Source organism: Passer montanus, unplaced genomic scaffold, assembly GCF_014805655.1.
Source record: "Passer montanus isolate IOZ18808 unplaced genomic scaffold, ASM1480565v1 scaffold73, whole genome shotgun sequence".
Taxonomy (NCBI): domain Eukaryota; kingdom Metazoa; phylum Chordata; class Aves; order Passeriformes; family Passeridae; genus Passer; species Passer montanus.
Genome location: NW_024372481.1, coordinates 3,247,270 through 3,259,769, shown reverse-complemented (window position 1 = coordinate 3,259,769; position 12,500 = coordinate 3,247,270). Strand labels below are relative to the sequence as shown.

General features: G+C 52.8%; 1 protein-coding gene across 5 annotated transcripts in view; it reads right to left on the bottom strand.

The window, feature by feature from the left end:
* PBX3 (PBX homeobox 3) overlaps positions 1–12,500 on the bottom strand; it is a 99,015-nt gene that overhangs the window by 6,780 nt on the left and 79,735 nt on the right. For all 5 annotated transcript variants that reach the window (XM_039730533.1, XM_039730531.1, XM_039730535.1 and 2 more), the window contains 3 exons: positions 11,977–12,218; positions 7,936–8,126; positions 6,068–6,203 (listed from right to left, as the gene is read on the bottom strand). In XM_039730533.1, the coding sequence (XP_039586467.1) occupies positions 6,068–6,203; positions 7,936–8,126; positions 11,977–12,218 (569 nt within the window). The remainder of the gene's footprint in view (positions 1–6,067; positions 6,204–7,935; positions 8,127–11,976; positions 12,219–12,500) is intronic.

Genomic DNA, 12,500 nt, shown 5'->3' with positions numbered 1-12,500 from the left:
CAGCATTGTCCCCTACCACCATGGGCCATTTGTCAGCAAAGCTGGTGCAAGACCCAGAAAGCTGCTCAGGGGGGACCAAGGTCCGGTTGACTGAGGGCGAGCGGGCAGTGAGAGCGATTGTTCTTTATTTTTGGGCTGGAACAACCTTGGCAGCCCACTCACAGAATCGTGTTTGGTTGGCTGAAAATGAAAGGAATCATATAAATCAATAATGGTTGAAAAGTCACTTTGTCATGTCCCTTTGAAGATGCTGCACTGGAGCCAAGGTGGCTCCCAGGGCACCGGCTATTAACCCGCACAGGGGTCACGCCTGCAGCCGCGCAGGGAAGTTTGTACAATCTTGCTTCGGGGCTTTGTTTAACTTCAGCTGCTGTAACAGAGCTCCTAAATAACAAACCCAGTTTGGAACATGGACAATGGCCAACACGGCAGAGACAATAAAAAACAGCTCCAGCACTGAAGGGGAAGGGACTGGTGACAGCCCAGTGGTTATCAGGCAGCCACAGGGCACAGCAGGGGCTGGGGTCCTGTCACAGCACCCACTTCAGCATCCTGCTGAGGTACAGTCAAATCCTGCTGTATTTGATGCAGCACAGGCTTTTGTTTAACCACAATTAATGGAAAACCTCTGGCCTTTACCAGTAATATGGAAGGCACCTTATATATCCTGCTCCCCTGATAATACTCCACCATATTCTATATATTGCACTTAATATCACCTTGTCAGTCAGAGAAGCAATAATACATTAATGAAACCCAGCAAATAATTATTGTGTACAATCAGATTATGCTTTATTAACAGTATCATAATTGAGGAATCTCTGCACATCAACTGTATTGTCCATGGATGTGCACGAGACCCCTCTGTTTATGCACGCCCCTGGACCAATCAAACAACAGCCATCACTAATAAAGGTTTATTTAATTCTCACAGTAAAATTTTAATATCACCAGCAGCCTGGGGAAGCCTCAACGAGTGGATTTGCTTGACATCAGATCGTTTCCATTCTGCTAGTCCCAATACTTCTTAATCTTTAATATCAAGGCAATTAAAATTAATGGCCACTCATCCAGAGCCACTGTGGGCAGTGTTTCCTTGACATCAATTGTTTGATGGGATTACCTAGAGGTTAAACTAACAAGCAAGGTTTAATTGGAAGCAATGAGAGGAGCAGTGCTCGTACGTTATGTTTAACCCGCACACCACATCTAAATGAATATCCAGAAATGTTAAACTCCTCCTCAGATGAGCCATGGCAGCGGGGCTGCTGCAGGATCAGGAGCTGCAGCAGCCCGGGGGTGCCACAGGCACTGCCCCCGTCCCCTCTGCCCAGGGACCCTTTGTGCTCCGTGACACGCAGTGCAGGGCAGAGCGTGCCCCAGCCCGGGGAACGTGGGGACACCCAGAGACACCCAGGTACACATGGGGACACCCAGGGACACCCAGGTACACATGGGGACACCCAGGGACACCCAGGGACAGCCAGGGACACGCGGGGGCTGCAGCTGGGAGAGCATGGCTGACACGGGCAGCTGGACCTGGCCAGGACAGGGCCAGGGCACTGCTCCAGCAGGCTGTGCCAGGCAGGATTTAGGATCCCTGCCCACCTGGAGCACACCCCACCTGGCTTGTGCTGCTGGCACTGCCATGGTCCCAGGGAAGTCCTGGGTGCAGGTACTGGGTTCCTCCATCAGCGCCAGGACCTAGCTCCTCACCCAGCCCTGTGCTCACCCCAAACATGGAAGTTGTCTCCATTGTGAGCTGCCTCACAACACATTTTTTATTAAAACAAACTATCTCTTCACATAAAAAAAAACAATGAACATCTTTCTCCTCCTGATCATTGAAGGCCAATTAATTAATTGGGCTTAATTGTATATTACATTTCAAACAATACTGTTGCACTTATTTATCATGTTAATTGCAATGTTAAATAAAAAGACAATAAATTATTACTGAAATCATCAAGATGCCTAATGTGGGATTTGGGATGGGGCAGGCCTGCCTCGTGTCTCCAGAGTGGGTGATTTCCTGGGATAAATCAGTGCTCACTCGGCAAAGACGCAGCTGACAAGGGCATTGCTGCTGGAACTGGGGAGCTACAGATTCACGGATCGTGGAAATCTTTCCACTGTGTTTCCATGTTTGTAGCACACAGTCTATGTTCCACACCTACAGCATGGTACAAACAAGAAAATGTTAGAAATCAATGTTGCACAATTACCGTCTGTGACCTAAACCCAAGAATTCTACCTCCAGAACTATTTCATTATGCTGCAGCTCTTGTCCTTGCTTCCCACATGAAGTCCAGGGGTAAGAGCCCCTCCATCCACAGTTTTCCCTGTCCACCTGCTCACAGAAACACTCAGCAGCAGCAGGGGCCAGAGGGGTGCTAGAAACCAGCTCCTGCATCCTTTCTTTAAAACAACGTTAAATATATTCCCTTGTCAACCACATCCTTCTTTTGTCTGAAGCGGTGAAAAATGTTATTGCTGTACTCCACTGCCCCGCTCCCAGCACTGGCTGTGCCCTCTCTCCAGCCCGTGTGATGGACTGATGCTGGTTTGTGACACCCTGGAAGAGGCTCATCTGCAAAAGTATAAAACATCAGCCTTGCAGCCATGGTAGGGGAGAACAGACAATACAGTTTATCTCCCTCCAACGTGTGCTGATGGGGTGGCTCTAAATTACAGCTGACAATGTTCTCTGCTAAGGACATTTTTTTCCCCAGAATTACCTTTTCCGCACTCTTAAAAATGAAATTGTGTGAGGTGTTCATCTTAATAAATAGTATGTCTTTATGCTTTTCTTGAAAAACCTTCTCTACATATTATTTTAAACACCGATATCAAAACTGAAGCCATCGATCTCCCACCTGCAATGAAACGATTCTGGGAGACAATTTTCTTTGCAGCTCAGTAAAGTGCCATGGCAGCAGGATTTCCAGTCAGCAGCTTAATCTGGGGGGAGGATGACCCAAAACACTCGCTAATTAAGTGTTTGAGGGAGAAAATGTTCTGCCATGAATCTGCCCCCAGCGTGTACAAGGCACTGACAGTACAAGAGAGAAACACTTGGGATCATCGTTAGGAGAGGCTACAGAGGAGCCTGGCTCAGCCAGGGAAAGGACAAAGCCTCTTCATCAAAGACAAGCCAACAGCTCCAGAGTTTGGAAAGCCATCCCTTAATGTTATTTATTCCTTTTTCCAGCTCTTTGGCCCTCCAGGGTATTTGCAGCACAGGAGGTAAATGGGGCATGGTGACAGGCATGGCAAGGTCCAAGGGACACTTGGTCAAGGCTGAAAATGCACACGCTTAGAGATGTTCCATGAAAGCCCAGAGCGAGGTGCAGCTCAGGCACTTCCTCGGATGTCACTGCTTGTCCCCAGCCATGCTGCTCCTGCCAGGGTTTCAATGACTGCTCAATTCACTCCGAGTGCTGGATTGCATCCTCTGAGTTCTGCTGTCAGTCACCAGAGCAGCGTGTGGGGGGCTGCTCTTCAGTGCCTGCTTAGAGCTCTTCTGCTACATGGCCTCAGAAATATACACCCTTTTCAGTCCAGTTCGACCTACAAAATACCAACTAACCCTGCAGTACTGCCATGCAGCCTCTGGAAGTGCCTTTGGAAATCAAAGATTAGAATACCCCTGGTATTCATGCACTCGAGCTGTGACAGCAGATCCATCAGGAACTCAAGCAACCAGCTGATCACAGGCACTCCCTCTCTCTCATACATGCTCCTCTCCCATTACATGAGACCTGGCCCCATTTCCAGGCTTTGCCATATCAACCCGAGTTTTCCAAGTCATTTATATCATCTTGCCAGAGTGTAGTTCCAGCCATGCCAAGGGCCTGCATCCCTGGCGCCAGGCTGGGTGGGCAGCACTGCCCTGGCACCAGGCTGGCAATGTCACCCAGCCAGGCTGAGGCTGCTGGATGCACTGCTATGGAGGGCACAATGCAGCTACTCCCATCGCTCACTCAGACTTCCTAATGGATCCAAGAAACAACTAATTCATGTCTGTATCAAATATTAAAAAGACAAACCTATATTCCTGCCACAGGCTCTCTGCCACTGCTGGGTTGTTGGACCATCTGCCTGCCTTTTATTTCATTCTACAGCATATACATTAAATCTTATCAAACAACCAATTAAGAAAGAAATCAGATCTATTAGCACTAGAAGCAATCAGTTATGGCTTCTCAAATGTTCCATCTCATTTCCTACAGTCACTTCAGCCTTATCTTGATCTGTCTTTTTATCTGTCCACACCAAGGAATCACTGAGCCCCTCCCTGCCAGGCACTCACCACTGGGTGCAGAGGGAACAGCTCTTCAGCAGGTCTGCTGGGTTTTTCACATGTCATCTTGCCCCACATCTTTTGGTTTAAGTTGGTGTTGATGGCCTCTCCTAACCATAGAGCAGGCTGCCTTGGATCACGTTGAAGATTTCTGGACACTGCTTACCAAAGGGATTGCCACAAAGCATCTCGTGCCAAGGACTGAGACCAGCAGATGAAGGCTGCAGACCACGGTGCCCTGTGCTCTCAGGCTGTTTGGCTGGTGCCAGCACCCCCAGCAGCCGCAGGGATGCCTGAGGGCACAGGGGAGCAGCCCAGCAGCCCCCACGGGCTGCAGTGCTTGTGTGATGCCAAGGGCGAGGGAGGAGCAACGTGAGAGGGAACAAGCTGTGCAATTTCCCTCAAAAACTTCCTGCCCATCACCACAGCTATTTGTAAATGGGCTGGGAGAAGCTGCCTCCCTCCCCACACATACCTTCCCCTGGTGCTGAGCACAGGCCCTTCCCACCCCAGTCAGAGTAGGGTATGTGCTGCGTGCCAAGGAACAGGCAAGGACACAGCAAGGCACACACACGTGCCCTGGGGCAGTTCTGCCAGGGCTGCTGCTGTGGGTGCAGCCAAAGTCAAGCAATTCCAAATTTGGAGGAGCTGGGCATACTTTCATTTGAAAGTCTCCAATGAAGTGCCTGAATTTTTCATGCATTCAATGGAGGCCTATAAAGCAAATCTCAACTCAGGTCTTAATTATAAAGCTAAAGGTTGCGTTGCTAATCATGCCAATACTGCAGCCTGCAGTCATTAATAGTTAACACACGCGCCGCAGGCACCATTCCTCTCCAGGAGCTGAAATATTGATAAGGGAGCTGAGGGAGCAGGGAGCAGCCAGCACCGGCCCTGGCCACAGGGGCAGGGTGGCTGGAGAACGTGGAGACAGCTGCCACACAAGCTCAAGTTCTTCCCCAAGCTGTGCCAGCCACATTTGTGTGTGAATAACTGGCATTTAGAGCAAATGTAGAGGCCACGTGGAATGCCAAGAGGTGTTTTGCTTTTGGAGCTGCCTGGTGAAGGAAAACGCGGTGGTGTCGTCAGCCTGAGCACCAGTCTGAGCTGTACAGGTATTGTGGCCCACAGGGAAAGCAGCTGCAGCCAACGACAGCACAGTCCTGGCTGGGGAGGTGCTGGGTTTCTTGCATTAACTTCACACTAACAGCTGTTACGTGTGGTAAAAGGAACAAATCTGCCTAATGCAGTTTTGCCACAGAGAAGACACTTGTGTCACTTCAGCATAGCTAGAGACTGAATTTCTGGTTGGCTTAGAAAAACAACTTTGAGCAATCAAAGAAATTTGGATCTATAAAGATAGATCCTAAATTTGTCAATAAACCGTCCTTTCCCTGAAATCCCGTTCAGCTGCAACGAATTCAGAGCAGAGCAAGGCTCAGCCAGGAGCCTCACTGCTGTGCAGAGGGAAGGCTGATGTGAAGTGGGGGGCAGACCTCGCCCCTTTTTGTTTTTATCTTCTTCTCTGTGCGCAGCACCTTTGTACCCCAGCACAGGCAGGCAGCCTTTCCTGCAGAGCTCAGCCACGGCCCATAGCCCTGCAAACCTCCTCATGGTCAACACACAGCTATGGAGGGGTGACAGAGGTGCTTTGGGCAGGCCCAGCTCCGTTCCCCTCGCCTCCACTGGAACCACCTCGCAGAGCCTGAGGGAGGTGCCAGCACTGCAGGGGGAACCAGGGGACTGACACACTCTGGGGCTTACCTGTGATACCGTGATGCTGCATTTCTTTGCCAGCTCTTCTTTGGCTTCTTCACTGGGGTAGGGGTTACTGAGGTGGGAGTAAAAATACTCGTTCAAGATTTCTGTGGCTTGTTTACTGAAGTTACGCCTTTTCCGTCTGAAATGAGAAAAGGAAAACACCACTGTTGCTCCAGATGCCAGCAGGTCCCAGGCAGGGTTGGATGGGGAGCAGCAGTGTTCATTTCAAAGCCTCTGCTGCAGCACAGAAGAACGGCAGAGCTGTCCTGGCACCTGATCCCTTTGGGCTCCCTGACACCGTGGGAGGGAGCAGCAACACCACGTCCTGCACGCAGCCCCAGGGGCTCTGGACTCTGCCTCTGGCCTCACACCCCCACGTCCCTGCAGGGTTCATCCCAGGGGAGCACAGGCCATGTTCACACGCCGTGGGAGAATGGTGGTGCAGGTGCTGAGCCAGCAGCCTCCCCTGTGGCTCCCCCACTGCTGGGGACACAGCCCGGCCCAAAGATCCCGGCCACGGAGCCCCTCTGTGCCAGCAGCAGCCTGGCAGACCTCCTTCCCCTCCTTGCCTTCAGCACAGCTCAGCTGGGCCCTGCGCAGCTCCCCGGGGCGAGGGTGGCACACCAGGATGGGGCAGCCGTGCTGAGGTGTCCTCACATGGCCTCCCTGAGCTAATTGGCTTCCAACAGCAAGTGGATTTCAGGGCTTTGTGAGCGAGACCCATCTGTGCCCCCTCCTGCCGTGGGCTGCCCGGGGCCCAGGCGCTGGCCCACAGGGGACAGGGGACAGGCCCAAGGGTGTCACCTTGCAGAGAGCACCCGGCCCAGGAGCCCCAGCCCTCGCCACGGGGGCTCCCACGTGGGTTACGGTGCCTGCACAGCTGCAGCGCCATCCCCGCGTGCTCTCCTTTACAACACGCTCTGGAAGGCTCCAGTTAAACATTTCCTCGGAGCTCCTTCCCCCAGGGCTGCTGCAATCACCGCCGGCGCCCCAGGCCAGCCGGCAGCCCGGCGCAATCCCCAGCGCGCTCCTGCGAGTATCACGGTGCTGCTAACTGCACTGCATCCTGCAGCAGGCAGGCTCCCTCCCTGGAGCTCTGTTTATCTCATTACCATGCTTCCGCTCATTTTGCCTTATTTACCTTCCTCCTTTTTAAAGAAATCACTTTAAAATGTACATCTGCAGGCTCTACCTTTGCGTTCCTGGAGCTCTCCATAGACATCTCCTCCAACTGCCTGCAATTACCCTGATTTCCCACACCTGCCAGTGACCTCCTTGTTAATAACATTATTTTGGTCTTGTTTAGCTCCTCACAGCTTTCAGGTGTGAAGTGTGAGCTGCTGGAGGAGGGAGGCTCCGTGTGGCGCCGGCTGCTCCTCCCTTTTCCGCCCGGTTCCGCCCGGTTCCGCCAGGCCCTGCCAGGCCCTGCCAGCTGCCGGGGCCCTGCTCTGCCCCATCCTGTGAAGGGGATGGGCTGGGGATCACTATCCCACCTCATCAGGCTTCAAAACAATGCTGACTGTGCCTAAACCCCGCTCCTAACCCCTGTCTGCCCACCTCCTGGCAGCCTGTGGAGCAAGCAGCGCACTCAGGCCGCCGTGGGTCCTGGGCACAGGCATTGAGCTCCAACAGTGGTGCACCTGCCCAAGGTGCGGAAAACAAGCCCAGTCTTTGCACTAAAATCTGAAGAAAAGACCTTGTTGCTTCTGAAAGTCTACTGTGAGGGGGTCCCTTCCACAGCAGCTGTGGCTGAAGGCTCTTGTTGGGACAGAGCAGCCTCTCCCACCCATCCCTGCTGACACCACTCCCAGTATGGCCAGAAATTACCACTTCCCCCCAAAAAGAGACAGGGGCACTTGCCTCTGCCTTACCTGGCATCAAGGAACCTTGATCTTAAAATCATTACTGCTTCACAAGTGCTTTGTTTGAGCTGCATCTGGATGGAGCTGAATTTTCGATGAATGATGCCCACCATCCTTTCAATCTCCTTGGGAGAAATGGGACGTGTCCGGCTCTGTTCTCTGAGGAGGTTCATTACATGAGTGGTAAATTCATTACATGCCTGTGGAGGAAGAAGAGGCTCAGATGTGGGTTTGTGCTGTCCCACAAGGACACAAGCTCTGACCTGGCTGTTGGGGGAAGGCAGCACTGAGGGCTGGGGGACCCTCACATGCGTGTGGCCACAGGATCCCACCCTGTCCAGAAGACCTGCAGCTGTCCTGGGGCAGCCAGGGGAGCCCAGTGACCACGGCCCTGCTCATCCCTTCCCCATTCCCAGCCAGACCCCCGTGGAGAGGAGCAATGGGATCACCCTGTATACAGTCCAGGCAGGGGCAGGGTGTGAGTGGGGACCTGCCCTCCTCACAGCCAGGGGGGCAATACCCCCAGCCCTGTGCCTGGGTACCCCCCTGCAGCACCCAGGGACCTTTCTGAGGCACTGTGTGCCCGCCCTGGGTGGGTTTCAGTGGCACTGTGCCCCAGGCTGGCCCACGCTGTGTGGCCAGGGCACTGAGGGAAGGCACAGGGAGCCCTTCATCACCACTCCCAGACTGTGACATGTTAGTATAAACTTCAGACTGAGCCACCACCAGGATCCCCCTCCACACATCCTGCTGTGCTGACTTCCCTTTGCAGGCTGGAACCTGACAAACACTCTGCCAGCTCCCCTCTTCCCTGTCATGCCAGGCTGCAAAATATGTACGTAATATGTCTGACAACCACATTTTCAAGGATTCTCCAACATTTCAACAGATTATGTGATGGAAGGAGTTAAAAGTGAAAAGTTTATGCATCTAAAAACTCATAATTTCCTATAACATTTGCTGAACGTCTCACAACTTATTAAGTGAAGCCATCTATGAATGCAAATGCTGATTAGCAATTTGGCAATAGCCCAACATTCGCAGAATTCACATAGCTTTTCTTTAAACCAGTAGTTCATACATGATTAATTAGAACATCTCATTTATGTAGTGTGCACTTTAGCTCATTACTCTAAGTAAAATTCGTTAAGTATTTACATTTAGATAATTAAAATCTGGGTACACCCTTAAGAAAGATGCATACACTTCAGGCAAAGTGATTTTTTTTCTTTACACTACTGAAAGTAAATTACAGGCTAATTTACATCCTCGCAGCGCCCGTTGGAGGCGGCGCTCGGCGAGCCCGGGTGCCCAGCCCGCTGCTGGGCCAGCACCCCAGCCCGGGCTTGCCAGCACTGCCCGAGCTCCAGGGAAGGAGCTGGACGTTTCTCACCCTCACTTCCCACCAGCACATTCTTTCCTTCATCGGGGACAGCCCGAGTGTGCCCAGCCCTCTGACCAACAGCACTGGTGACACCAGCTTGGCTCACGCGGGAAATGTTGCACAGAAGGGAGGGGGACACGGACACCAAAATGCAGCAGCTCTCCCCCTGAGATCAGGCAGCAGCTCTGATTGCTCCAAAATACAGCTGAACCCAAGAATTTGGCACTGGATGGATGTTCCAGGCACACAGCTTGCCATAAGCCCCCTTCTTTCAGAGCCCAGGAATTCAATTTAAAGTACAATAAAATTGGCTACTGTTGCATTAGAAATATTTTCAGGTATGTCTTTTCTATAAGAGATTTAGCATCAAAAACTGGAGTTGGAAAAGCAAAAATTAGTTTCTTGCTTTCAAGAAGCAAAAACCTTTCCCTGACTTTACTCAACTTGCCTGATAAGACTTGGTTTGGCTACAGCTGCTTGGAGAGCCTGTGTTTAATTCATCTCCACCAGCACCTCCCCTCTGCAGAGCTGCCTCACACAGCACAGTGGGAGGAAGCTCAGAAGACTCTGATGCTTTGTCTTGTTTCTCTTGTTTATTTATAGCGTCCAAGCTACTTGATCCCTTTTCCAGGACTATTTTTCAGGCCTCTGCTTGGTGCCCGAGACATTATTAATAATGTCAGGTTATAAGTGATGGCCTTGTTAACCTGCTCAGAAACCTTGTAGGAGCAGGGATGCTCCTGCTGCCTCAGTGCTTCATCACGAGTGCACAGGAAAAAGAGAGGAAATGGCCCAAAACAATGTTGAGGGGCAGGCTGGCAGCCAGTGCTCCGTGAGGCTGGTGGTGGCTTCTGAGCTGCCACACCTCACCCCAGTTCGGGGTGAACTCAGGAGACATCTGTGAACTTGGGAAGTGGGTTCCCAGCTGCTCCAGGAGGCCTGGGACCCTTACAGTACTTTTGCCTACAGCAAAAAATGTATTTCAGTGTAATTACAGCAGATAGCTTTCAATATGTCATCTCTGTTATAGGGGCTGTAAATTATGGAAGGCGCTGCCTGTGCGTGGCCATTTCTCCCGGCGCCCGGCGAGGGAGCGCTGGGTGATGGCGTGACACACTTTCCATTTCTCTTTCCTTTTTTTTTTTTTTTTTTTTCCCTTTCCTGAGTGCATTCCCCTGACTGGCAACAAATATCAGGATCAAAGTCTGCCTGGAAAGCGTCTCCAGGAAGGCGCTCTGGTTCCTGCTGCCGTGGGACGGCGGAGTGCCCGCGCCGGGCAGGGTGGCAGGTGCCAACACGGGCTCCCCGCTGCAGGAGGGCTCCTGCCTCCCAGAACCTGTGGCGCCAGAGGCTGAGATGCCAAGGCCTGGCTGCCTCTCGGGCACTGCAGTGAGACAAACCAGCAGGAGACAGTTTGCTGCCAGGCTGGGGAAATCATCATATGTCTGTTGAGCAGACGTGGCTGGGTGTCAGGATCCGTGGGGAAGCATGCACGTCTCATCCTCAGCTCTACCTCTCTCTCCTGCTCCAGCAGCATTTGAGCATCCTCCAAAATTTCCTGTGGTGTGGACGGATGGCTGTGATATTTCAGCCGAAACCTTTGTAAATGGAGCTACAGGGCAAAAAATGCTCCTGCTTCCCCCACGTCATTAAACTTATTAGAGGCCAAGGATGTTTGCCAGGAAGCTGCAAGCACCGAGCTGCTGCCTCTGTGGCCCAGATCTGCCTGCAGCCTTGTGCTGTGCCTGTAGCAGCCACGTTAATGCCACAGCCAGCCCTGTCCCAGCGCTGCAGAGCCTGGGGGGCTCGGGGCTCCACCCAGGACTGCTGGGCCCTGGGGGTCAGGGGAGAACAGCACATTTGCACAAAGACCCTGACAGGTGTTTGCTCAGTTATTTGTTCTCCACTTGAACAACACAGTGGAAGAGACAGCGCAGACCAGGCAGTGCCACTGGCACCTGAGTCACACGGAGCTGCTGGCACCTGGCAGCATGTGGCAATTCTCAGTGGCCAGTGTGTTGGGTCACCAGGTCCCAGTGGTGAACACAAAGCTACAGGTCTCTGCAGCATGCTCTTCACTCCAAACAAAGGAGTGCTGCAATCTGCTTGAACCAGGGTTTCCCCAGTTCCTGTCCCCGAGCCCGGGCCAGGTGCTCTGCTGACGCCTCACTGCCCACTCTCTTCAGCCTGCTCCAGCTGACCTGCCGTGGCCAAGTCTTGTGCCAGAGCATCCTGCCACCTGCTCCAGGAGCCCGTGGGCTGAGATGCCAAAGCAGCCCTTGTCTGCCTGTGCTCCCCAGCTTGCCAGACCCAGCTGTGTGAGACCTCATCAGGGCAGAGGGTGGCACTGAGTGACAGACATCTCTCCTCCTCTCTGCCTTCTACAGGCTGGGCAAAGGGGAGAAACACGGGCTTGGGTGCTGCTCTTGTGCAGTTACAGACAACAGAAAACACTCAGACATGCAAGACATGCATCCTGGCTCCAGCCAGCAGCTCCTTGGAGCTCAACAAACAACAGACTCCCATCGTGGCTCTCTCTGGGTAGAGAGAAGAAGAGGAAGGGGAAGGGGAGGAAGGGTTGTGGTCCAGAGTGGGCAGTGGTGGGCACTGGCAAGCAGAGGAGAGCAGTGTCAGGTACACGAACAACTGAGAGGCTGATGTCTGACCTGTTCATATTTCTCCAGCTCTGTGTGATAGATTTGTCTGATCTGGGTCAATTTGGCTCTGTAATCTGAGTGTTCAATAGAGTTATCTGAAGACCCTCCAGAGGCTGCTGCGGCTGCAGCTGCTGCCGCCGATCCCCCACCTTTCTCCGGACCTGAGACTCCTTCTGCCAGAAGCATATTGTCTAGTCTCATTAGCTGAGGATCGGGAGGGTCTTCCTCCTGGGCTCCTCGGATGCTCAAACCTTGGGCAGAAAAGAGAGAACAAGAGAAAACACAGTCAGTACTTCTGCATCTGCTCGGCTGCTGCCCGCCTGCCACGAGCCCTCTGTGACACCCCCTGCCCGGGGGCCATGGGCACAGCCCTGCCCCAGCCCTGCCCCAGAACCCCACGGGCACAGCCCTGCCCCAGCCCTGCCCCAGCCCTGCCCCAGCACTCCAGCCAGCCCCCCAGATGCTGTCCAGCAGTGCCACGGGACCCTCTCTGCTCCCATACACAGCAGGAGCAATACCTGAGTAGGCCGTGC